Here is a 27,822-nt window from a genome sequence, read left to right as displayed (position 1 = left end):
AAACAAGGATGCTGTACTCCTTTCTGGCTGCTGTTGAAATCCAAGCTCATGTGCTGACGACAACATCCTTTTTACTAAATGGCTGTTTGTAAAGAGAAATATTTCTGTATAGTGCTAACGCACAAGGCTGCTAAGATTTGGCCTCAGTCACACTTGCAGTTCACAATGCAGTTATTTAACAATTGTGTTGCCCTGCAAGTTACCATGATGGATATGAAAGGCACACTAAATTAGATATCATATCAAATGAAGAAATAGACATAAATAGTGAATGAAGCATCTGGGAGAAAACCATGTTAGGGAACATTTTCTGCAGTATTCAGAGGGGTTATTCAGACTCACGAGATATTTTAAGGGAGGTAATACTCATATCTGCATCCTACTATTGAGTCCAGCATTAATTCTAATGCAGACTTGCATATGGAAGGTCTGTTTATGAACATTACTGAAAGGTTTATAGTTGAGTAAATAATGCATTGTGTGTGTAATGTGTAAAGGACAGCAAACATAGACGACAGGCATTGAGAGGACGTGTGTAGAGAATACCAATCTGCTGCTGTCAGATGGAGCACAGATGTCAGCCAATCATGGCTCAAGGCTGTGACAATGAGTAGTTAAATACAAATATTACTATCTGTTTTATTAAACTCAATGCCTTCAGTGTTGGGCAATCAGTTCCTCTCCACTCACGATAAACTAGTTTAGAACCTATCTGAAGATCAAATGCTGCCAAATACATAGCATTTTTTAAACACTTCAGACGAATGAAGTTATAGTCAAACATTTTGCTCTCAATCATGTAATAGAGAATTCTGCCCTGGTTCCCCAGATTCTTTTTCAAACACACCTGTTGATGTTGCAGGTACCACACCCATTTTGGCTAACTGATTTAGGTTTTAAGTGATGCGCTGAAAACTTTGCATGAATTTGTGAAGTGGAAGAAACTCTCCTTTTTCCTTTATTTTCTTTACAAGTATCATGGATAGATTTTTATGCATTTTAATCCCACATTCATGTCAGTTTGATGAGTGTAGTTATGCATTCTGTTGGCTTTAATGGGACTTCATGTACTAATGAATGAAGTAATGACTGCAGAACTGAAACCTCATTGAGTAGCATACTGTTTTCTTAATTCTTAATGTAGCAAGAACATCATATAATTTTATTCATTCATCTTTGCGCTTGCTGTCTATGTACATTGAACTAATGTAATATGGTTCTTCAGTACCTCTGAAAACAACCTCTGTTGCCATGGTCATATTGAGAATCTTCAATATCAGATCTTCTAAATTTATCAGTAGAAAACTTTTAACCAGCATCCTTAGTTCATATCATTTAATATGGTTCCCATGATGTGTATGAAAACTGGAGATCTGAGATGAATTTGGATGAAGGGTACCATAGGTATTCAGTGAAGATGCCTATATTATCACTGACATTATTTATTGTGATAGAATGTTTTTTCAATCAGCCCAGGTAACTTTCTTATTCCATATGTATTCTGTAATACTAGTCTGTGAGCAGCAAAACAATATGATACTTAGGTACAAATTACTGTTGTGGGTAGAATATTGGATTTGGACTAGAGAGATCTGGATCTAATCCCACTCAGATGTGAAGCTAATTGGGTGGCTTTCAGCAACTCTCTCTCTCTCTCTCTCTCTCTCTCTCTCTCTCTCTCTCACACACACACACACACACACACACACACAGAGCCTAAGCTACCTAACGGGGTTGTTGGAAGATAACCCCAAAATACAGAACTATGAGCTCCTTGGGGAAAAGGCAGAATAGTACACAAGTGTGATGAGGAAATAATCTAGTGGGGAAGCTCTCCAGTGCAAGCTCCATTGAGATGATGTGAACAGCTCCCATAGTGTGTTGTTCACTTGGATAAATAGATTAATGCTGGTGTTCTTATTTTGAAAAGAAAAATAATAGCAGATTTCTGGATTATACGGAAGCATTACAAAATTTTAATGGGAAATAATTCTGCTGAGGGTTAGCTGCAGTAAAACAAAGTGCACTAATAAGGCAATAGCAATTGTGAATGTTGTTTGCATTACTACAAGGATAATGTAAATCCTGCTGTGGAGCAAGATGATGTATAGGCCTAAATTTGCCCATCTGTGTGTTGAACTGCTGGTATGGCACAGTGTTCAGATTCAGAGTGTTTGGTTATGTGTTAGGGCTGCTTGTTTTTCGCTTTCAAGTAGCCGTTCAGCTCTTTCTGAGGGATGGTTCCTTCTCTGATCAAATATGTTCAAGGTATAAAAGAAGAAAACTAAAAGTTAATGATGTTCAAGTGTTTAAAAGGCTGGTGTAGCGGAAGTTATTTTACAAATAGTTACATTCAGGTAAAAAGTTGGAAAAGCAGCTCACCCACTATGAAACTGGTTGGGTAAGGGAGGGGGTAAAACCTCTTAAATCTGCAAGAATCTATGTTGTGTTTTGTTGGATGTTTATTATGACAGTCATACTTTTGATTAACAATGGAACTGAAAAAACTACATACTTTACGGAAAATGTAGCTTTAAATAAAAATACTTTAGGGGGAAATAAATTTCCAGGAATTACTGCAACATTTTCAGGCATGGTTTGGCTCAAACTAGGATGTCTGTGGATTGGGCACTGGCTCCCTACTTCCTGCAACACTAAGGTGCTGGATGAGAGAGGAAAGTGCTGGCAATTTCAGCCAATGGATATGTTCAGCCATAATCCCCCCATGCTTGAGGAATCAGCTGATACTGGAGGACCATTATGGTGCCACTGAATGTTATAAAGAGATCTGACATCTGCTGACTTTCCACAGTCTGGGAAGCTGTAACTGGGGACGTTCTCTCAGTCCTCTCCCTGTACCACCAGACTATGGCTCTCCCCTGCTACAGCTTGCCTGTCATGTCCTTCTTGGGCCTGAGCACCTGACACGCATTTTAAGATGAGGACATTAGCACAGGGCAGAGATGAATTTGGCACAATGAATTAAAGATGTTTTTAGATATATGTTATCTGTTGTTGCGCTGTTTGTTTCTATGTCTTTACGTAAATGGTTTTCATACATTGTATAATGTATCTTAATCGTTTTTAATTTTTGTGAACTGCCCAGAGAGCTTCATCTGTGGGTTGTATAGAAATATAATAAATTAAGTAAATAAAATGTGACTGTAGGAAATGGTTCCCAGTTGGTGGGCTACCAGGAACCTAATAGAAGAGGTTAATGTAGGTGTAGCGGAAGAAGTAAGAGTTGTCTTTAGTTGTGGAATAAAATGAAAAGTCCTTCACAAGACTAAAATCTTATTGATTGCATCCCCTGACAAACTAGATCAGGAACAAAATGATTGTGATATTTGACACCATTGCCAGCTCTATTTTATAGTATGTTTAATTGTTTTTTTTAAAAAAATATTGTTTGTAGTCCACCCTTTCCTAAGGGCTCAGATTATATAGGAATACCTAATCAGTGGTATATATTTTTTAAAATACTAAATTTAAAATAATTTTAAATTACTAGATTTATGCCTTGAAATATATAGATCTAGAAAAGATAGATGGTCACAGTCTGAATTAAACAAAGGGTTTTGGAGACAAATCAAATAAGGGATTTGAATTTTTTTTAAAAAAATGTTCTAATGTACAGATACAGATGCAGTGTTTAACTGAGATTCCAGGGAGAGAAGGAAAGAACAAGTAAAATAGATAGAAGAGGAAATTGAGTATATGAGAATACTAACTAAAATGGAAGGCAAGGAAAAAGACTCCAGAAAGTAAGAGGATGGAGGAGGATTTTTTAAAAATTGGACAGAAGTCATATAATGAATATAGGGTAGGAGAGCAGACTGGAAAAGTTGGTCAGTAGGTGGTAGAAGCTCAAGAAGTCCCAGAACAGAGACAGATTGGGCAGAGACCAAAAATATGCTCTTGGAATTGTTTCACTGGTCCTTTGGTAAGCACAGAATGAGTTAGCAGGCCTGCAAGAGATAACTGGAGAGCCAGGTAGTTAGCAATTGTGTTACAGTGTGGCAGTAGTAGCTTGCAGCCCATTGCTTCTCTAATGGTATGAAGCCAAGGATTCAGGATGCGACAGCAGCACTGAGGAGGCATTGTAGCCCATAACAGCTGCAAATGGCTTTTAGCTCTGGTCAGTTCGTCTAGGTGTCTCAGCCCACAAGCCTGCGACATCTGCATTCATCCCAAAGGCTGTTCTCTATTTGATCTAGAAGAGAAGTGTAGAACTTGCATCCATGAAGGATCAGGTGTTAATCTACCCCAGATGAGAACTTCCCTTCATTTTATTACAAGTCAGGGAAGTTAGCTACAGGTTCTGTGGTCAACGTGCTGTACTTCACGCCGACCATAGAATCTGTAGCTAAGTTCTCTGGCTTGTAATAAAATGAAGGGAAGTTCTCATCTGGGGTAGATTAACACCTGATCCTTCATGGATACAAGTTCTACACTTCTCTTCTTGATCAAATAGTGAACAGCCTTTGGGATGAATGCAGATGTCGCGGGCTTGTGGGCCGAAACACCTGGTTGGTAACACAGGCTTAGTCCTCACTCACTTTGGAATTGAGGACAGTATTGCCAGTGCTGATGTCCAAGATCAGTCACTCATACCTGGAGTCTGACCAAGCTGGGGTCCCAGCAAGGTGCCGGTCTGGAATCAGGAAACACAGCACAGCTGCAGTGGTGCCAGAGCCAAGGGAGATTGGTCAGAAGGAGGAACTAGAACAGGGAATGAAGCTAGAGCCAAGACAAAGATTCACAAAAGCTGCAAGTAGGACTGCCCTAAAAAAACCCCTAAAGGGAGTTGTTATCTGAGCACAGTTCCAGGAGAGAGTGAAAGATTTATGCCCCTACAAGCTAGCTCCTCCATTTCTTGGTTATCTGCTGGGTTACTAGGTACACCTGGCTTCTCCCTCCTCCTCCTGAGTAGATCCTTCCACCTGAGCAGAACCCTGATAGGGGACCCTCCTGCAGTTATACACACACTCCTGTTGGCTCTCGATTTCCCACTGAGTCCACTGCCATTTCAGCTCCTGGGTACAGGGGGGTGAAGGGGGACAATTGAGGCTGAGTTAAGGAAGGGGGTTGTCAGGGAGAACTGGAAGGATGGCCTTGGGACTGGATAACTCAGTGGACTCTTCAGAATGCCCCACAGTGTGTCCTTCTCGGATGAGGTCTCTCCAGGGTCCTGGTCAGCCTGCATACTGACAGCTGATTGCTGGATTATGTGCAAGCCAAATCATCTATGTCTGTCTGTCAGGATAGCTAGCTATCAAAAGCCAGATTGTGACATTCCATCATTCTCTAAAGCAGGGGTGGGCAATGTGTGGCCCTCCAGATGTTTTAGATGTTTACAACTCCTGCCATCCCATACCATTGGCTATGCTAACTGGGGTTGATGGGAGTTGTAGGCCAAGACATCTGGAGGGGCAAAAGTTGCTCTAGAGTGACCACAAAACAGAACTATGGAGGATTGGACTATGAAGACATGCAGTAGTGGTGGTCACTAGGGGTAAGGACAGCTTTAGACCTCATTCCAGTGGTGTCACTGACTGTACTCCTTTACTTTTCCACACCTTAGTGAATAGTTGCCATTCAGTAAATCACTGAACTTTGCATCACTGTTGTGATGAGGGAAAGACCTGCTCTCCATCTCTGAGACTGGGTGATCTCCTGTCACTGAGAAAATTCTTGTAAAGAGGTGGAATCTGCATATGTGCTCAGCACACATTTCAGTGCACTGCAGTTCCTAGAAATTTCTACAATATGGAAGTCTTTCTCCCAGTCCTCCTTCTGTAAGAGCCCCCATCCACTGTAATGACAGACATTTTGCTAGTCCTATGAATTGGGGTCTCTTCTGCCTTTATAAATACACAATACTTACTTGTACACCCTTCCTGTTACACAAAGCAAAAGCTATGTGACTTAGTGCCATCCATCAGTTGATTTTTCCTTTTCTAGCCACATAGTCTTTAGGGGAAGGAGTACCATTTTAGAAGAGGGCAAGGTCAGAACCATTTTTCTCCCCCTCTCCACCCTCACCTGACTACCAGCATTTCGGACTGCATGTGATTATTCCTCAGGAGTACCTGCATTTATGGCCAACACTCTTACCTACACACTGTCACTATTGTTATATGCAGTTGAATGGGCCTATGTACTAGGTATGCATGCCAAGGACAGAGACCTTCTTGTCCGGAAAAAAAAGTACCATTGTTTGAATTGCATTGACAACATTGCTCTAGTTATTATGAGGTATAATGATGTAACTGCAGCAAATTACAGAAAACACTGCTTTTTCCAATTTAATCCGGAATATCTCTGAGAGCGGGCCTTTAAACCTGGCTGAGGTTCTTGCCCCCTCATAAAATCTGAAATGGTGCCACCATATAGGAGCAACATCTGTTGCAGTATATTGGATAATGCGGAATAAAAAGCAGGGAATAACACTACAGAAATGGTATGTTAAATGTGTAATGTGCCCCAACAGTTATCAGTGCACTTGGGTACTGCTATAAAGCAGTAGTGTATGTCTAGCCCAGGTGACTTGATATCTAAAGAAAGTTGACCTCATGGGACAGAAGATGATGCTGAGTCAGATTGAGGGTGCGATCCTCTGCATGTCTGGACAGAGAAAAGGCCTACAACTCCCAGCATGGCTGGCTGGGGAATGCTGGGAGTTGTGCGCCTTTTCTTTGTCTAAACATACATAGATTGCGCTCTAAATTCATCATCATCATTGTTGAAGGAATATATATAACTGCATTTCTATAGAAAGACTTATGTATGGTTGAACTAGTTCAATGAAAATTTTGAGCGTAGCATTTTTGAAAATGAATCTATTCATTGTTCTATCAGATGCTTGGTTTTGGATACCTGTTTAAAGCCATGTGACTTTTTGACATTTCTTTTAAATTTATAGTAATTTATTCTGAACTTGAAGCCCAGATAATCAAAAACTTGTAAATTTACATGGAAGGTTAGTAAAACATGTTCTCTGTTTTTTAAAAAAATAATAAATCATAGCTTTTGAGTAGCTATGTTGAAATGATTGTTGTGTCTTATTATTTTAGACTATGGCTGCAGACCACAAACCACTTGACTTCACCATGCTTCCATAAATGTAATTAAGACTGTCTTTAAAATACCCTGCAAGCAAGTGATTTGGAAGTTTCAGCTTTCCTTGCAATTACTCAAGAAATGCCTCCTTATCTCCCACCCCCCAAAAAGCAACAATACATTTAAAACAGCTTTGTATCATATTTGGTTCCCCCCCATCACTTCCCATATCAGATCGCGATGCATTTTTTCCAAGTTTGCATTTCTTTTTTTAGGGGTGGGTGACCAATTGGTAGGGGCCACCCCCATCCCATCCCATCCCATCCCACCCACTCCAATGTACCAAAAAATTATCCCTGGCTGAGCTAGATGCATCATGGTTGTTCAGTGCCCTGATTTACACTTTGAGCTCCTTCCTGTTAAGGGATGGAGTCTATCTAAAACTACAGTGAATGATTCATTAAATAAAACTATGGAACACTCAGGACAGATCATGTTATCTCAACCAGATACCTCATTCCAGGCAGGTTTTCATCATTCCTTTAGCTGCCCTACCCACAATTTAAGTGAGGATAGGAGTTTGAAGAAAGTTGCAGAGAATGAAGTGTTTCAGGCTGAAGTATTTGCTAAGTGTTGCTTCCCTTCCAATGGATGATGGAGAGGTTAGACTCCTACCTTATTTCCTCTGTAGGAATTTGGAAGCTACAGCAGGAGATGAGCAAGGCCAACCTGAAATAATAAGGATAAATTGTAACACTGGGGGAGATGCAAAGTGAGGAGGACAGTCAACTAGACAGGGCGGGAAGAGTATAGGTTACCTGAGACTTGGAACAAAGTAATTACTGGTTTTGCAAATTTTCCTTCCTTCAGAAGTTATCATTAGTCAGTAAAAACACAAACCACCCACAGGTTTTTCCAGGTAATTAACAATACTGAAAATGACATGATATTTCCATAATAACTGAGGGTTGCATCCAGTGGTGGCTGTGCCTTAGTGGAAAGCACTCCCACTTGTGCAAGGCGATTTTTGCTGATCCTCCTCAAACCACTTGATCTTCCTGAAAAGCTGCTTCTGAGGGTAAGAGACCCTCCGGTATAGAATGGAACGTAGTGTGGAAGAGTGCAGTAAGTGGTGGTGCATTGTGGGGTGGGATTAGTGGAAATTGTGTGCCTTGACTTGCATGAGCGGGAGCATTTCCTGCTCAGGGAAAGCCACCATTGGATACAACTCTGAATCTATAACATTGCATCATCATCGTATGTTTGTCACACTTGAATGTTGTTTGATTTAATCAAGTAGTAATAGAAAACACTTTTAAAACAAGGCATATGCTATTTTAGTAGTATTAGCATTATCCTTCAACATTCAAATCTGTACAATTAGTTTAGTGTGCTGTGCATCCCTTACAAATCAGATTTGTGTGCCATTGGCTCAAGTTCGGACCATCATAACACAGCTTATTAATAGGATGGGAGAGAAATGCATTTGGCTCACATTTTAATACAAACTTACCAAATTTGCACTTCCCAAACCAATATGTGAACCACGATGTGGTTATATTTGATAGCTGCACTTTCCTTAATTTTACAGTGCAGTTGTCCATGAAAACATTATGTAAACAAATGTGTATACTGGGGGAAAGATGCACCAAAAATGTTTATATCGGTAAAAAATAATGTATACAAATGCATTATTTTAGGCGAAATTACTTGCAAAACATCTCTATATTAGGGGAAAGTGCATACAATATATATATATATATATATATATATCAGGAGATTTGAGAGAGAGAGAGAGAGAGAGAGAGAGAGAGAGAGAAATGTGTATGAAAATGCATATGAATTTTCCTACAGACTTTTAAAAAATCACAAATTGATGCTGAAATGGAAAGAAATGAATGTAAGGTTGGAAAAATGAGAAACTGAGTGAAACCAGAAGTGGCAGATTTGTCCATCCATTCTTATTAAGCCAAGATATGCATGATCCTTTCCTCCATGTACCCAGACCTTTTGTGTCACCCTTTGCACAAGCTGGAATTAAACCAGGAAGTCTCTAACTACAGTTTCCTGTTCTGTCAGAACCAGGAAACTATGGCTATCAGCTTCAGAACAAGCCAGTTTGTTTGAAGGTTTGGAGTTAGTTTAATATCCTTTAATAACCACAATTTTCCAGTTCAGATGAAACAGGAAACTATGGTTTATTAGAGACTTCCTGGCTGGACTGCTGCATACCAGAAAGGCAGGAGCAAAGGGCCTGTGTATGCAGGCAAAAATCTTCAGCATAACTCAGGTTTTGAAAATGTAGTTCTTTAGGCAAGCTTTCCCTGGCTTGTGACTCGTCATGATGCTGTTCTGTTTCATTGTTTTATTTATTCATTCATTCATTCATTCATTTGTTTATTTTTGTTGTTGTTGTTGTAAGTTGTAACTGTTTATTGTTATGTTGTATTATATATGTATTGTAGCAGTAGTTTTCAGCATTTATTATATTAAGCAGAATATAAAATAAATAGATAGATAGATAGATAGATAGCAGATAATCCAAAAAGATATTGTTTTATTCCATATCAAAGAAGTGCAGAAGTATGTATATTCCAGAAGAAGAAAGACGTAAGTTTGTAATAGAAACAAAACAAAAACCAGTGTCCTGCAGCACCCTAAGGCCCAAAATATTTATCGTTGTCTGGGTTTATATAGGCCAGACTCTTCTTCATGAGACACAAGAGCTAATCTCAGTTACAAATCCATAGTGATTTATTCCTCTCCCCACCACACCACCACCACCACTACATTTCTAGACTTAAGTACCATCTTTCCCATTACACAGATGTTTGCTTGTAGTTACCCTTCAAGCTGTCTGTTCCTCTGTGATGCAAATATTTCTGTACAATTTCCTTGCATTACAGATTTTTCTGTTTGAGACGTTTCCCCAAGGAAGAGAAATAAAAGCCCTGCACTATTTGAAGCTATTTAATAACTACTGGAATAGAATAATTCCAGTGATACGGATAATGCAATTATTTTCTTCTGCTTTATCTAGGCTTTATCCTCTACTTCCTTCTGCATTTGTAGCCATGCTAAATATTTATTCTTCAGCTTTCCCTCTTCTAAAAACTCAGATATTCATTGCCAATTACCAATATTCATTACCTCTAGATTCTCCTCTAGGAAATAAAGTCAGAAAACTGCCTTGTTCAAATGTGATGTACAATTACGCTAGTTTGCATACTGTGTGGGGAAATTATCTTTATCTTTGGCTTGCTTTTTCTCTCAGGGGATCACTCAGGGAAGGCTGACAGATCAATAAGATTTAATTATCATTAAAAGGCAGACAAGATTAATTTATCATGTATCTGTAATGAAATCAGTTTCCTGTGTACAGAACTGAATAAAGAATATTTTTACAATGCCATTAATACATTGTAGTACTTTAGCTTAAAGTTTCATCACTTGACAGATTTACTGGGTGAGATCAGAACTGAGTTGAAGATAAAATTATGACTGGTTTTAAATGAAAAGGGCCTTTAAAGGCGTGATTGTTCACGACACTTCTGTAGGTAAAATGGTTCTGCTGAGCAAGGCATATGGCATTTGCTTCCGTGGAAGCACTTGAGCATAACATGATGGGATGAATCCTATGCGTGCATACTTACACACAGCTAAAGGTCCCTGTAGATGTTATCTGGGACTGTATGTATGAAAACTGAAAAGTTATTCCCTATTGCTATGTTGTATGCATCATCCATGAATGAATTTATTGTAGCCATTATAGCGTTCAAGCCTCTAATTGTGTTGTTTCCTACCCTGCCATATATGTATGTATGTATGTTGTTGTTGTTGTTCAGTCATTCAGTCGTGTCTGACTCTTTGTGACCCCATGGACCATAGCACGCCAGGCCTTCCTGTCCTCCGCTCTCTCCCGGAGTGTGCTCAAGTTCATATTCATTGCATTGGTGATGCTATCTAGCCATCTCATCCTCTGCCGCCCCCTTCTCCTTTTGCCTTCAATCTTTCCCAGCATCAGGGTCTTTTCCAGTGAGTCTTCTCTTTGCATTAGGTGGCCAAAATACGTATGTATGTATGTATATATTAATTTTACAAGATAGGTTCAACAGTATCAAGGAAATGGTTACCTTGTTACATTCTAGGAATCATTTCATTGCTACTATAATGTTAGATACATTCCTGAAGTGAAAATGGCCTAAAAACAGATTTCTACACTTCCTTACTCCATAGCTCATAACAGTGATTACATTAGTGAAAGCTGGGAGCTAATGCTGTTGTTTTTTTCTTGCTGAGCAATTGGCAGGGGAAAGCAGCAGCACTGCTGTTGAACGGTAAGATTGCAATTCTGTGCTGAGAAGGGCTACACATTCTTACATTTCTGGAGGTATACGTGGACACAGGATAGCAGCTTTAATATTCAACAAGCCCAAGTGTCATAACCATCAAATGCAGTGCTTACAATTAAACACGCATAGTGCCATGCAGAGGTTTCCAGGTGCTTGAGGCAAAATAACTCGAAGGTCCCTTGGATTAGACACAGCATAGCTGTTTGTCCATGGGGCCTTAGTATTCAAGGCTTAATGTGCAAAGGCCAAGATGGATTGTCCTTGATACACACACACACACACACACACACACACACACGGGAAACAGAGAGAGAGGGAAGGCCTTTTTGCACACAGCATTTACAGCAGGAATGCAACTTTATATTGTAAAAATGACTAGAAAATAGAACAAGATGAGAGCTTGCTTGTGCTAGAATCATAGAATAGTAGGGTTGGAAGGGGCCTACAAGGCCATCGAGTCCAACCCCCTGCTCAATGGAGGAATCCAAGTCAGAGCATCCCTGACAAATGGCTGTCCAGCCTCGTCTTGAAGGCTTCCAGTGTGGTAGAGGCCCACAAATGTGTTAAACTATTTCTAAAGACAAGAGCTTGCAATCCAAAATCCAAACACAGAATGTGGAGCGCTTCAACTCATGGTGGTTAGAAATGTTGTATAAATAGGATACTTTTCTACTTCATGTGGAATCTACTACCTGTGGATATTCAGAAATCTGGATAGCTTGAGACACTACTTACAATAGGGATGCATTCCATTTTAAGTGAGGGGAATTATAGAAAATCAGCATGCCAACAGTGAGTTCAGATGTGCTTGGTTATCATTCAGTAACTGCAACATCAAGTGGTAACTTGCATTTGTGAAAACAGTTGTCACAGATAACGCATCAAAGGCAGAACTGCTATTTCAATGGACATATTTCAATATTCATATTGAAATATTACGTATTTCAATATTCATACGTAGTACATTTAATGGAGGTTGCTCGTGTGTTCGGCTGTGGAACATCGAACAATAAGTTATAAATAAAATGATGAAATATGGACTGATGTGCATGCATTAGTGAATCAGCCCAGAATCGCAAAGGTTCTCAGAGATTAATCCTTCCTTTTGTACATGAAATAACCTGATAGCGCTTATCTGGGATCGATTCCCCAACTCCAGATCTCTTTGTTCTGTTGTAATAATTCCCATTTAAAAAATTGATTTTGTTCTCGGAGGAATATATAAGGAAAAGTATTCCTAGCACCAAAGGTCACCAAGTGAGCAAATGAGGCTTCTTATATCATCTGCAAACAGCAGGAACAGAAAAACATCTGGGTGTATCAACAAAGATTGTGTACATGCAAAGCGCACACAAGGACTTAGATGTGTTCTAGGGCTTCATAAACCAGAAAGCAGTCCATGCTAATGCCCGCTATGCATCTGTGAGTTGAACAGTGTGACAGAAGCAAAGCAAGCAGGAAAGAAGCCATTGTATGCAGTGTGGTCGTGTGGCGCAGAGTGGTAGGCGGCAGTATTGCAACTGAAACTCTCCCCACAACCTGAGTTCGATCCCAGCAGAAGCCGGGTCTCGGGTAGCCGGCTCAGGTTGACTCAGCCCTCCATCCTTCCGAGGTCGGTAAAATGAGGACTCAGCTTGCTGGGGGAAAGGTAGACACGACTGGGGAAGGCAATGGCAAACCACCCCGCTACAGTCTGCCATGAAAACGCCAGCGCAAGCGGTGTCCCTCTAGGGGTCAGTAATGACCCGGTGCTTGCACAGGAGGAACCTTTCGTTTCCCATGGGTTACAGTGAAAGGATACATCTGCAGGGGAATTTCTTGCCCTCTCATTCTGGCTTTCTTGCAGCAAAAATATGAGAAATCATCATGGACAAGGAAGAACAGAACATGCAGGGGAAATACCTGTGTGGGTCTTTTCCCTGCATGTACTGTATCAACCATGCTCTCCCGCAGCGTGCAGGCTTAGGGCCTTCTCAGTCCTAGCAAGCTTGTTGTGGGACTGCTTGTTTATGGAGCCTTACTGGTCTGACCATCTCCTGGCCTTTGGAAGAAGATAAACTCCATGTCAGGCATACTTAGGAAAGGAATTGAGAATATAACTGCCAATATCATACCACCCTATACAAATCTATGGTGCGACCACACTTGGGATACTGTGTACAGTTCGGGTCGCTGTACCTAAAAAAAGGCTATTGTAGAGCTGGAAAAAGTGCAGAAAAGGGCAACTAACATGATCAGGGGGCTGGAGCATCTCCCCTGTAAGAGAAGGTTACAACAGCTGGGATTGTTTAGTTTGGAAAAAAGGCAAGTAAGGGGAGACATAATAGAGATGTACAAAATTATGCACGGTGTGGAAAATATGGATAGAGAGACATTTTTCTCCCTCTCTCATAATACTAGAAACCAGGGTCATCCCATGAAGCTGACTAGTGGGAGATTCTGGACAGATAAAAGGAAGTACTTCTTCACACAGCACATAGTTAAACTATGGAACTCACTACCACAAGATGTAATTATGGCCACCAATTTGGATGGCTTTAAAAGGGGGTTGGACAAATTCCTGGAGAAGAAGGCTATCAATGGCTGCTAGTGCTGCTAGCTATATGCGATCTCTAGTATTACAGGCAGTGAGCCTCTATACACCAGTTGCTGGGGAACTTGGGTGGGAGGGTGCTGTTGCACTCATGGCCTGCTTATGCATTTCCCGTGGGCAGCTGGTTGGTCACTGTGCGAACAGAATGCTGAACTAGATGGACCCTTTGTCTGATCCAGCAGGGCTCTTCTTATGCTCTTACATGTTGGGGGAAGTCTGACGGTATGTTTAACCAGTGTTGAAGCTGATGTTTATTTGTAGCAGACCGTTTTTGCATTTCAGTGATTTTAGGTACTATATTTGATCGGTGGAGTTAAAAAAAAGGTTTTAATCTGTTAAGAAAGTTGTTTAATTGTCCACTTTATCATTGTACACTATATAGAACTGGTTCTTTGTTTGTACGTGGCTCCAGAACCTTGGTTTGGAAGGGGGCAGGGGTATAAATCAAAGCAATATTATGACATAGGCCAATCATGTTATTCTCAAAGCAAAATACAAATTCTGCTGAGTTTTCTTAATTTTGGCTGAGAGCTGAACCCGAGTTTTAAAATTATTTTTCAAGAACTTAGGCACAGGTTGGTAGCGGAGTGCTATCAGTCAAAGAAAGGAACAAGTGGCACCACTGTTCTTATTATGGCTATGTTGATGCTAGCACTTAAATTTCCACATATACTGCAGGATAGCAAAAGTGAATTGTCCAAATTTCAGTTCTGTCAGGAATACAGAATCCACAAAGCCCTGCCTTTATCATGAGCATTATATGGGAAGTATCCAGTGCTGCCCATCTGTGAGCAGGCCCCACTTCCATTCTGCAGCCACTGATACCCTTCCACAAGCGGTGCTCACTGTTTGCAGAATGGAGATTCAGTGCTTCCAGGGGCAAGTTCTGACATGAGTGGAAACACTCATGTTTGGAATGGGGCTGGTCAGCAGAGGTCCCTTACATGAGCTCCGCTGCCCTGCCCTGTTCCAGAAACAGGCATTTCCATGCATTTCAGGTTGCCCCTTGAAGCACGAAGGGCTCCTTCACACCAGGCTTTTATCCTGCTACGGAGATTGCTTACTCACAGACTTTTGCAGGTCCTGTACACAACGCAGCCCTCCTCCAGGGAGACTCCTGCTCTTTGTGAGCTCTATTGCGTTGTTTTCCATGACGAGGAAAGTCCGGCATTTCCCCCCCTCCCACCATGGAGTCGACAGAAATGAGGGTGTACAGTTTAAAGTCGCTTTTATTGCAAATAAAACAACAGTGCCACCTAGTGGCTTTCTAATGAAACACATAGCTCTCATTGGGAAGTTTAGGGTTTTTTTTAAAGCCACTTGGAAAGGACCTGATCTAATCCCACAAAGATTCCGGAAGCAAAAGCCCCAGTATATTGCAGGATTTTTAGCCTTGTGTGATGAAGCCCTCAGTCTCTGTTCTGCAAGCAGTGGGAATCGCTTATGGAAGGAATGGCCATTTGCAGGTGGTCTCCATTGGATACTGCCCATTATTTGGGTCTTATGCATGATGTGCTTGAATACAGAAAAATTATTTATTTATTTTATTGAAAATATTTCTTGGCCACCTTTCAGGGCAGAAGCCCTTCCAAGGCAGCTTACAGCAATAAAATACAGAAGAACAGTTAAAATACTAAAAGTATTTTAGTATATGAACCTCCCAGAGAGCTTCGGCTATTGGGCGGTATAGAAATGAAATAAATAAATAAATAAATAAAAGTGATACAAACATGAAAACAATAAAAACAAAAACAACAATAAAAGCCAACAATAAAACCAGCAACAACATTAATAGCAGTAACAGCAATAATAGCAGTCATATCAAGAGAAGGCCAAGGTAAAATAATATGTTTTCAAGGCCTTCTTAAAAGTCTGCAGCGAAGGAGTATGGCGGGCCTCCGATGGCAGCTTGTTCCAAATGTGTGGGGCCACTGCAGAGAAGGCCCTTTCACGTGTGATCACCCACCTGACTGCTCTCATGGGTGGGCAAATGAGAAGGGCCTCTCTTTCTGATCTTAAAGTGCAGGCAGGCTGATATGGGTGAAGGCAATCCTTCAAGTAATTTGGTCCCAAACGATTTAAGGCTTTAAAGGTCCATCTACATCACATTCTCCATTACAAGATGCCTGTTGTCTTAATTCATTTTACTAATCAAGTGGATTAGTTTATTTTATTGGGCAAAAATTGAAATCTACAATATAGCAAATGATTTTCTTAAATATTTCTTTAAAATTAGAAAACAATAAGTGGAACTCCACAACAAAATGTTGCAGTGTATCCCTGATGTGCATTTGCTACCCGAACCTGTGGCTTAGGGCAGAAAAAATAAATGACAGAGTCAAAGACAGGAGTCTATGCTCGTACCTGAGTCCTACTTTCATTTGCAATTTTTAAAGAAGATTTTGAACATTTAAAAGTGCAACCAGTCTCCATGCAAGTAATGGAGAATGGGGTTTCTGCTGGATTTGGCTTGGGAGGAGGGATGGGAGGGCAATTTAAGTAGATTGACCTTTGCTGAGAGGTATAAAGGATTTTTGACTGGGAATCTAAACCAGACTCAAGTCCACCTCTGACTTGCAATATTAACAGTGGACTGCATTGCAGGGCTGCCGGACGCTACCTCTCTCAGCACATTCCCCACCCCAACCTGCAACAGGGGTTATAAGAGCAAATTGCCTGGGAGGGTTATTATATATTTCTCTCTCAGCCCAACCTGCAATGTGCGGGTAAGAGCATTCAATAACACTGCACAGTTGTAAGCTACTCTCTCAGTTTCAGCCCAAGCTGCAATGCGGATATAATACATTTGGACAGTGTTGTGGAGTTGCGATAAACCACTCAGAAGTGAACCTGACCTCTGATCTGTAGTTATCAGTCTGAACTTCACTGTAGGGCTGTCATGAGCCATTAGTGTGGGCTACACTTCAGGGCTGTCATAAGCCATTCTCTCCCAGCTATACCCTTTCCAACCTGAAATATGAAGAGAATATATGCTTTGGGATTTGCATTAGCAGGCCTCTTATTAAAATGTTTTCACACTAAATAAGAACTGAGTTAGAAAGAGCAGGATCACTTCTCTTTGCACCTATCTTTTGGGGGAATGGGGTGGGCACACTGGTGCCCAGTCTCAGCTACATTAAAATCTTGGATTTCTCCATTGATTTCTATGGGCAGCTATCACTTCTATTCCTGGGATATTTAAAAATAGCTTCTCAGTGTGAACCAGGAATGCACCTATCCAGACAATGAGAAGGTTCTGTCTTTCCCTTTTATATCTATATGCCTCTTCCTTCATCTTCATTTGCTTGTTTCACTAGGAGGAGGAAAGAAATGCCACAAAGGATAACAGAGGAAGGGACATATATCTAGAACTGCCCATGGCACTTTCTACCCTCTGCACTTTTTGCTTTCTCTCTCACATGTGTCTAGTGTGAGGGTTGATGGGCTATCCTTCTATTTAGGCTACCCATGAAGGCTAACATTAATGAAAAGGAGCAGTGACTGGTTCACATAGTCATGCAAAGCAAGCAACAACAGCCAGCAGGGTCTTTGAACTGGGGCTCTTTCACTCCTCAGCCAGTTCTACAAATGATCTTTTAACCCTATCCTCTTCAAATCTCTGCCGAGGGTCATAGGCTAGCTTCACTCTCTTTCTGCCAATCCAGCAGGGTGATTGGTTTCCAATTTAGATGAGTATTGAAAAGTATTTATTGAGGTTACTTTTTCCATAGTAAAGTCTTGAACTTTTAAAGCTAGTGCTCAAAAAAGCCCATTTGAATGTCAATATATACTGTATATTAGAGTAGAATAGTAATGGTACTAGTATATGGAAAGTGGGGCAAGGCAGCACCTACTTGCAATGTATTATACACTTGATTTGCATATCTAATTGCAGCGGTTTGTAAATTGTCAGCTTGGAAACATTTGTATCCTTTTACTGAAAACCTTTGAGCCTCTTTATTATTTAAATGTTACTGAAGTCTGGTACAATGAATGCTACAAAATCAGACTTTAATCCAACATGGCAGATGAATTTTCATTTTCCTTCTAAGTACACTGGTATCTCAAACCACATTGAAGGCTAATTTTGTCCTCTTCTTATTTATGATGTTTTGTTTCCAAAAGGCTCTTTGCCACATTACGGATGTTGTAGTGCCCGCAAGTCAGGTGTCTTAGATCATTTGGGAACTTGGCACAGATAAATCTGTTAAGGTGAATTGTTCGTCAGTACTCCTTTTCCTCATTGTCATGTTGTTTTGATATGGAAGTGTGACAACACACAGCCCTCAGGTGGATTCCCCCAAATAAAAACGTTATCCATAGCTGTTGTCTAGCTACCCTTATACTGTGCTTAAAATTCAAAACAAGACAAAACATGCAGAGCAATGAAACAGGAGGAGTAAGGAACCAGAGACCTGCCCTAACTGTAATTTTGAACTTTGTCAAAGACTAGCAAACATTTTGCGGGTGTAGAAATTTCATCCTTGTATAGGGAGGAGGCCATAGTGCCCTACATGAATCTAATTTCATTTATTTATTTCATTTCTATACTGCCCAAAAGCCGAAGCTCTCTGGGCAGTTCACAAAAATTAAAACCAAACGGCACACAATAAAACAATTTAAAATATATAGAACATTAAAACCACAATATGACAATACAACCACAATAAAACCTAGCAGCAGTGCAGGAGTTTAAAATAAAGATTTAAAACAGCAAAGCTAAAAATCTAGAAAGCTAAAATGCTTGGGAAAATAAAAAGGTCTTCACCTGGTGCTGAAAGGAATACAATGTAGGTGCCAGGTGAACCTCACTAGGGAGCTCATTCCACTTCCACAGCTGGGGTGCCACAGCAGAAAAAGCCCTCCTCCTAGTAGCCACCCACCTCCTTTCCTTTGGCAGGGGCTCACAGAGAAGGACCGCTGAGGATGATCTTAAGGTCTGGGCAGGCACATATGGGAGGAGGCGTTCCTTCAGATAACCTGGCCCCAAGCCGTTTAGGGCTCTGAATGTTAATGCCAGCACTCTGAATCGGGCCCGGAAATGGACTGGCAGCCAGTGCAGCTGAAAAAGTACTAGTGTAATATGAGCTCACTGGCCAGTCCCCATTAACTGCCCTATTTTGGACCAGCTGAAGTTTCCGAACCATTTTCAAAGGCGACCCCATGTATAATGCATTGCAGTAATCCAGACGAGAAGTTCTCAGAGCATGGATAACTGTAGCTAAGCTATCTCTGTCCAGATAAGGGCGAAGTTGGTATGTCAGCCTAAGCTGATAAAAAGTGCTCTGTGCCACTGAGTCCACCTGTGCCTCAAGTGACAGTTCTGGGTCCAAGAGCACCCCCAAACTACGAATGTGATCCTTTAGGGGGAGGGCAACCTCCTCCAGAACAGGTTGAATATCACCTAGCCGGGCAGATGAACCACCCAGTAACAGTACCTCCGTCTTGTCTGGATTGAGTTTCAGTTTATTGGCCCTCATCCAGTCCATTACCGTGCCCAGGCACTGATTCAGAACAGCCACTGCCTCACCTGGGTTTGATGAGAAAGAGAGGTAGAGCTGGGTGTCCTCTGCATATTGATGGCACCTCAGCCCACACCTCTGGATAGCCTCCCCCAGCGGTTTCATGTAGATGCTAAATAGCATGGGGGATAAAACAGAGCCCCGTGGAACCCCATGGCACAATTGCCATGGCACAGAGCATGAAGGTGGGTTTGTGTGCACAGTCAGTTACAGTTAGCTTGAGATAAGTTTCTTACTTGCACACAGGTTCAAGAAATTAATCAGAGGCCAAAGTCAACTGAAAGAGAGGACAATGACCCCTGGTGAAATTGCAGCCTCTTTGACTGATCTCTTTTCATCAGAGTATAACTGATGATGTAAACAAGAATGTGGTTGCTATCTCTAGTATGTAATGCCTGGTGAAGTGCAGGATTCCCCTTCAAGCACATGGCTGCTAAGGTGAGGCAGGGAGTGTGGCTAAACCTTGAATTTGCTTTTGTAGATGAAGGTTGTCAACTGAGAACAATAACAGTTAATAAACAACCACTCTCGAAGTCCAAAGTAGCTCTGTTCTGGGTTGGAGCCAAGTGTTGCACTGAGGCTGGAGTCTCATTCACATGTCCCTTCAGAAGATTAATTTGTTTTGTTTTTCTTGCTTGGCAGGATCAGAAGACAGTGTGGCCCCTTTCCCAGTACCCTGGGGAGTTCCTGCACCCTGTGGTGTATGCATGTACCGCAGTCATGCTGTTGTGCCTGTTTGCTTCAATTATCACCTATATTGTGCATCACAGGTAAGAAGAGATGTAGCACTTGTTAGCATTAACTGGAGTCAGCCCTTAATTTGTTTTCTTTTCTGCACAAAAAGTGCTCTAAGGTATTGTCCAATTTTGGATTTTGTGAGGCTTCAGGAAGAGATCTGGCATGCTGGTTTGGGTCATTCTGTGTGACCTCACCCTCCCTCCTTCCCATACATGTACCTTTTAGATAGAGCAGTAGGGAAAAACTGTGGGCTGCCTTATTTTGGTGCCCCCCCCCAAAAAAAGCAGAGGATTTGACCAGATGGTTTCCCCCATCCCAGCTTCATTTGCTTGGTTAGATCCCTTGCAGTAGCATGTTTTGTCTGCAAGGCACTTTGTATGCCATTCAGCTTTTTTACAGCATAATGTAAGGGATGGGTAATGCATGGCCTCCAGAGGTTGTTGGGCTGCAATTCCCATCAGCCCTAGCCAGCATAGCCAGGATGATGGGAGTTGCAGTCCAACAACATCTGGTGGGCCACAGGTTGTCCATCCATGGTGGAGTGGGTTGGTTTGCAACTGGTGGAAGGAGTGAGGGTAACCCCCCTTCTGTCTCTCTCAGACACACACATGCACAAAGGTCCAGAGAACAGGACAAGTGGCAGATGTCTTGGGATCTATCATGGCAAACGTCTCCATCGTTTGTGGGGAAATTTGCAGCTTACCCGAAATGGAGCTTGAATGCACTTGTGCTGCTCTTCACACCGTACAAGAATATCTGTGCTTCCTTCTCTGGGTCGGCAGTGTAGGCGGGGATGAAAAGTGATGGCATATAATCCTGCTCATTTGTTTTCATGAAAACATCCAAGGTAGAGATGGGATTGCTTCCCCCAACTCACATTGGATGGGCTTGGGTATGAGCTGTTCTCCAAAATCAGAAGTATTTTTGCTTATTTTCCCAGCAATCTGGCATTTGGAAAATAAGTATTCTCCTTCTCTCCACCAGCCCTTCCAGATCCCCCAAACAACCTCACCTGATTCCCCAAACACACTTCCCTTAAAGATGTAAGAGCTGTGGCTGGAGTAGCTGCCAGGAGCATGCCAGGAGTGGGAAAGAGGAAGGTCTCTACCTTTTCCCCTCACTCTCTGGTTCCAAGGCATTTAATTTTTAATTTTTGTGAACCGCTCAGAGAGCTCTGGCTATTGGGCGGTATAGAAATAAATAAATAAATAAATAAAATTTAATTTCACTTACTGTCTTCTGTAAGAGTTGAGTTTTCTTCTAGTGCACATGAGGAAAATATTATGGTGAGGTCCATTCTGTGTCTCTTGTACAGTATAGAGCAGGGGTGGGCTACATGCAGCCTGAAGACCACATGTGCCCCCCCCCGCTACTCCCCAGGGTGGCATCTGTAGTGGCTATGGAGCACCAATACACCTCTCCCATCATAATGACCGGCATTGTGCCATTTAATGTGATTCTTACAAGACATTTGCTCAGAAAGGCTCTTTTATTGTACTGTATAAACATAAACTATTGCATTATGTATCTGTTTTTGTCTACATTTGATTACTTAGGAGTTCCATCTTCTCACACACAATAGTATGTAGTATGCATTTTAAGTGTCAATCTATGTGTCAGTTTATTTAGCTACTTCTTTATCGGTTCTGCTTGGTACTTATGTGTCAGGGTGGACACTGAGTCCATAGAATCCCAGAGTAGTTCTGATTCTGAGGAAGAGGAGTCGCTCCTGGGAGAGGAGCGCGCTCATCTTTCCCAGGGCCAACAGCTGACAGAGATTCCTCCCACCGGCATTCCTAGCTTAGATAGCAGTCCTGGGAGTGACAGAGCGTGGGAAGCAGACTTGCTGGACGTGCGATGCCAACGCAGGGAGCGGCGCCAAATGGAGGGCGCGGAAAGGAGGCGTAGTGCCCGGTTGGCACGCAAACAACGGTTGCGCCCAGAGGATCCAAGGGAAAAGGGGAGGGACTCTCCCTAGCCCATAAGTTCAGGGTCTGCCAGTGATTCTCCTTCAAACGGGGACCAACTGTTCCAACTTAGGGCATAGGTACTCTGCTGCTAGTTGCTAAAAGTAGAGTTGTTAAGTTATAGAAGAGGAATAAAGCTTTGAAAAGAATCCCTTTGTCTGTGTCTGAACTTGGCTACTGGATTAGACTGAGAGAGGCCTCCAAGGAGCCCTTGACATTATGCTACGATCTGTGAGATGCAGTAACACCTCTCCTTGTCAGCTTAGCAGCTGAGTTCCCTTGCCACTGGAATAACATGAGTAGTGGGCCTACGTGATTACTCCTGGCTTAGTCCAGAGAATGCTGTAGAGAGTCATCTTCCATTTCAGCTCTTAAGACCCATTTCACACATCACAACAATTCCTAGGTTGTTTAACCAAGGAATTATTGGTGAGTGGCAGCAAGCAAGCGTGCCCAGTTGTCCCTTCCACTTCCAATCAACAACCCAGCAATGCCCCACTCCTGGGTTGTTAGCTTGACGTCTGAACCCAGAACTCTGGGTTGTTTAAGGGTTAAACAATTCAGAGTTAACCCATGGTTTGTTGTTGGCTTAACTCTGGGTTGTTAAATCTCTAAACAAACCAGAGTTCTGTGTTCAGACACCACGATAACTGAGGAATGGGGCATTCTTGGGTTATTAATTGGAAGTGGAAGAAATGAGCATGTGGGAGGCAGTGTGCTCCATCACTGCTAGGGATGGTGCAGGTGCCCAATTCCGTCTGGGAATCTGGCAGAACCATGCCTGCCTGCACCCCTGAGCCCCGCTTTCTGAGCCCATGCCCCCACTCACCCCCTGCCCATGCTCAGCAAATGGCCTGTACTCACCCTGGCGGCCTTGTCGAGCTTCACAGTTGCCATTTTTTGAAAAATAAAATGGCAATCACAAAAATATGCATATTTGCATGTGTGCGAAAATGTGCATTTGCAAATGCACAAAAATGTGAACTTTTGCAAAAATGCGCATTTTCGCAAATACACAAATATGCGCATTCACAAAAATATGCGCATTTTGCGATTACCATTTTATTTTTTTAAAAATGGCGACCACAGAGCTTGATGAGGCTGCCAGGGTGAGTGCGGACTGCTCGCCGAGCATGGGAGGGGCTCGAGCACAGTCCAGGGACCAGTGAGCAGGGCCAGGGGCTGGGCGGGCACCCAAAGAACCCAGACAGGTTCGCACATCCCTAGACTGCTCTTCAGCCCTGACAATTCCTGGATTGTTTAACCACGGAATTGTTGTGACGTGCAAACCGGGTCTAAGCTGGCACTAAAGACGGCTTCAATAATAGATTGCTTAGGAAAAATCACTGTCCAGACTTCCTTGGAAGACGAGTGGATAGAAAAGCAACATATAAATATATTATTGACATCGTTGTTAATTAAGCTTAATGTAAAAACCACAATTGTTGTTCTGTTGGTAGTATATCTTTCTGAGGGCTTGTTTGCATAACAGCCTCTTAAAAGTTGCTTCAAGCTCTCTTTTGTTTACACATTCAAAGGGCTAATGAAATGCTAAAGCAAAAAGAGAGAGAGAGAGAGGGAGAGAGAGAGAGAAAGAAAGAAAGAAAGAAAGAGAAAGAAAGAAAGAAAGAAAGAAAGAAAGAAAGAAAGAAAGAAAATGCCTGGCAGCTCTTGGTTAAGCGAATGACTGCACTTGCATCTGAGTCATCTCAGGATAAGTGATCACATAGGTAATAGTGTAGCTATTAACAAGTATTCAAAAGGCAGCAGTACGCAGAATTCAATGCAATAACACAGTGATTAGAGACAGTGACCCAAGAAAGAAGCTGATACCCAAACGCCCTGCAATTATGTAATTCTTCATCCATGAAAACAGGGCTTCCTGATGCAGGATAATAATTTTGGCTCAAATGTTTCTGAAACAACCTCAAACACCTCTGATCACCTAAGGGAATACTGAGTTTGAATCCATGGCTATATACTCATTTTATTGTTGGAATGTCTGTGATGCTTTTCACAATAGCTATATGACTTTGTTTTTATGTTAACTTTAAACAGCACAATTCGAATCAGCAGAAAAGGCTGGCACATGCTTCTCAACTTCTGTTTCCATTCTGCTCTCACTTTTGCTGTTTTTGCTGGTGGAATAAATCGTATAAAATATCCAATTATCTGTCAAGCGGTGAGTGCATGAATTACAATTCGCATTTCTTTTATAATAGAACAAGAACTGTGTATTGCAGATATTGATTACCTTAATGTTCTTCATTTGGATGGATAAAAGAATCTCTGGTCAAAACTGTAAAACCACTGTTTGGAAAATGCAAAAATTGGACTTAGTACTAAAGGACCACAATGCAGCCAGAAGATCTGGTCAGTTTCTTTAGGCATGGGAAACTCTTGAACAGCTCAATCCTAACCACATTTATGTGGAAATAGATTATACTGACTTCAGTGGAACTTAAGTAGATACACTTAGGATTGTATGTCCACTCTGTTAACTTCTTTCTGCATTGTTTTATTTTATTTTTATCTGCAATGCAAGATGCTTTAGGGATATGTTGAGAGTTGTTTAGTATTGTAGTTCTCCTTGAGATCTGGTACTGAGAGTGCTTTTGTTGAGTATTTCTAAGCCTTTTAAATTATGTCATCATCAGCACTCAATGTGTGTTATTACTAAGTACACTTTGGGGCATCTTGTTTTAAAAATAGGCTATGCCATGAATGAAATGAAATTGTGGAAGAGCTGGAGCTTTGCCGTTGGTTTTCACAGAGAATTTGGAATGAGACTACATTTTAGATCAGGTTTTGTTTTGTTTTTTAAGTAAGTTTGATTGCCTCTTCCTCCCTCCTTCTCTAAGCAGTTACATTGGGTTGAGTTGAGACCCTTTCAGTGGATCTGCTCTGAGTATGAATAAGTCAGGCTCCAATCTAGTGCTTGAGGCTGCAATTCTAAACACCTTTACCAGGGAGTAAGTTCCATTATGTACAGAATGGTTTGTACAGTTCCAGTTGCTGAAACAATATTGTAGAGCTGGGAAAGGTGCAGGAAAGGAAGATCAAAATGATCAGGAGGTTGGAGCATCTTCCCTGTGAGGAAAGGCTAAGCACTGGAATAGACAGTTTTTTTCCTGTGTTTTTTTTTTAAGGATGACCAAGGGAGGACATGTTAGAGATTTATAAAATCATGTGTAGTGTAGAGACATTTTTATCCCTATTCCAATGAAACTGGTGGGAAATAGATTCTGGACAGATAAAAGGAAGCACTTCTTCACTCAGTGCATAATTAATTTCTGGAATTCACTGCTACTAGATGTTGTGATGGTCACTGGCTTAGACTTACCTTCTATGAATTTGTCTAATCCTCTTTTAAAGCCATCTATCAGTGGCTACTACTAGTCCTGCTTTCTAGAGGCATCTGGTTGCTAATTATGGGAAGCAGGAAGCTGAGCTAGCTGGACCTTTGGTCTGACCTGGCCAGGTTCTTTTCATATGCTTAGGATGAGAAGAATTCTGTGGCAGATAAGGGCAGGACTATGCGCAATGAATGTGTGGGTCATCGCTTGTTCATTTCTTTAATTTGTATAGCAGCCTTCTCCAATTTAGTGCCCTTCTGCAACTTGGTGCCCTTGTCTAAGACATTTATAAAAATGTTGAATAGCAGAGGGACAAGGACAGAGCATTGTGGCTCTCCATTCAAGACTTTCCTCCTGGTTGACTCAGACCCAATAATGAGCACTCGCTGGGTACATTTTCTCATTTTGTCGACAAGGATATCATGGGAGACTCTGTCAAATGCTTTCCAGAAATCAAGATATACTGGGCCAGTTCATACAATCAAACAGCCCACCGTGGCTTATTTATTTATTTAAGCCACGGTGGGCCATGGCCATTTTGACTATTCAAGCCACAGCTGTGGCTTGTTGTGTTGTCTGAACCCAGGACCATCTGAATCCAACAGTAGACCATGGGTTATGGGAGGGTTGTTTAACCTTTGCATAACCCACGGTCCCCAGGTTCAGATGACATGACAAGCCATGGCCATGGCTTCAATATTCAAAAACTGTCCACCATGTGCCACAGTTCACCAAACAAGCCAACTAAGTCCATGGCATTCCAATGATTCACCAAACTAGTAACTCTATCAAAAAAGGAGATACGATTGGTCTGGCATTACTTATTCTTGATAAACCCAAGCTGGCTCCTAGTAATCAGTGCATTTTGTCTAGATGCTCACAAACCAGCTGCTGTTCTAGAATTTTGCCTCATAGCCACATTAATCTGATTGATCTGTAGTTTCCTGGATCTGTTTTTTCCACTTTTCTGAAGATAGGGGCAATATTTACTTGTCTCCAGTCTTCCAGCACCTCATGCATTCTCCAATAATTTTCAGAAATTAGAGGCAGGGGCTCTGAGATAATGTCCACAAGCTCCTTCAGCAACCTGGGGTATAATTCATTTGAAGTAGCTAGGTATAACCATCTTCTTACGTACTCTGGGCTGCACATCCCTCCTTACATCGTACATTCTTCCTTTCCCAGGTCAAACACAGTTCCCTTTGCAGAAGACCAAAGCAGAATAGGAACAGAGTAGTAGTACCACCTTTTCTCAGTCACCCATTAAGGCTTCCCCAAGCAGTGGATCTACCCCATCATCTTGTTCTGAACATAGCTAAATAAACCCTTTTTGTTGTTGTTCACATCCTTACAAGCCTAATCTCATCCTGAGCCTTAGCCATCCTGACACCATCCTTACAGATTTGGGCGACTCTGTTCTACTCATATTTAATTATATGTCTCTCCTTCCATCTTCCATACACATCTTTTTTAAGTCTCAACTTATGAGAGAGCTTCCTATGCAATCACACTGGCTTCCTTGGATGTCTGCCATTTTCCTTCTCATTGGAATAGTTTGTGATTGTGCCTTCAGTTTTTCACTTCACAGGATCGCCCATCATTCCTGAAGTCTTCTCACCACCCAACATTTCTCTTTGCTCTTTAAAATTGTCTTTCCTAAAATCCAAGGTATATGCTTAGTTTTCATATCCCTTGCTTTCACAAATTCTAAGACAACATACTCACTTTCCATCCTGGTTCCTGCCACTTTGACTTTATCAACTAGTTCTTTCCTGTTGGCCAGGATTAAGTCCTGGGTAGCATATGTCTTTGTCCCTTCCTCCCCTTCTGAGAAGCAAAGCAAGGCAAACATTTATTGGATGCTCCATTCTTAGCAGAGTTAGACTTCCAGTAGATTTCAGAACACTTGAAATGTCCCATTACTACTATGGCTCATCTCTGTAAAAGTTTGTTACCTATTTCAGCAATGTGTCATCCATGTCTTCCAATTGACTAGGTGGCCTGTACTGCCACAATAGTATCATGTTTTGCTTCTCTCTCCTTCTGTCCTTACCTAGCTTTCAGCAGAGTTTCTGCTCTCAGATTCATGGATTTCTGTACAGGTATATACATTCTTTATATATAATTCTACTTGTCCCTCCTTTTCTGCTAGTTTTGTTCCTTTTGAGCAAACTATATTTTTCATGAACCTTCCAACTGCTCAAGAAACAAAGTTGTCAGAATGGTTGTAGT

The 27,822-nt window shown here is 41.6% G+C and overlaps 1 protein-coding gene across 1 annotated transcript in view; it reads left to right on the top strand.

Annotated features, from left to right (window-relative positions):
* Positions 1-27,822, top strand: part of ADGRA1 (adhesion G protein-coupled receptor A1) — a 554,873-nt gene that overhangs the window by 467,856 nt on the left and 59,195 nt on the right. The window contains exons 15-16 of the mRNA XM_084845922.1: positions 20,172-20,299; positions 24,293-24,416. Of these exons, the coding sequence (XP_084702048.1) occupies positions 20,172-20,299; positions 24,293-24,416 (252 nt within the window). The remainder of the gene's footprint in view (positions 1-20,171; positions 20,300-24,292; positions 24,417-27,822) is intronic.

This window comes from Heloderma suspectum, chromosome 3, assembly GCF_057233095.1.
Source record: "Heloderma suspectum isolate Gila_16-S chromosome 3, 16-S_ref, whole genome shotgun sequence".
Taxonomy (NCBI): Eukaryota; Metazoa; Chordata; class Lepidosauria; order Squamata; family Helodermatidae; genus Heloderma; species Heloderma suspectum.
The sequence above is the reverse complement of the archived record's forward strand: the minus strand, read 5'-3'. Positions and strand labels throughout refer to the sequence as shown.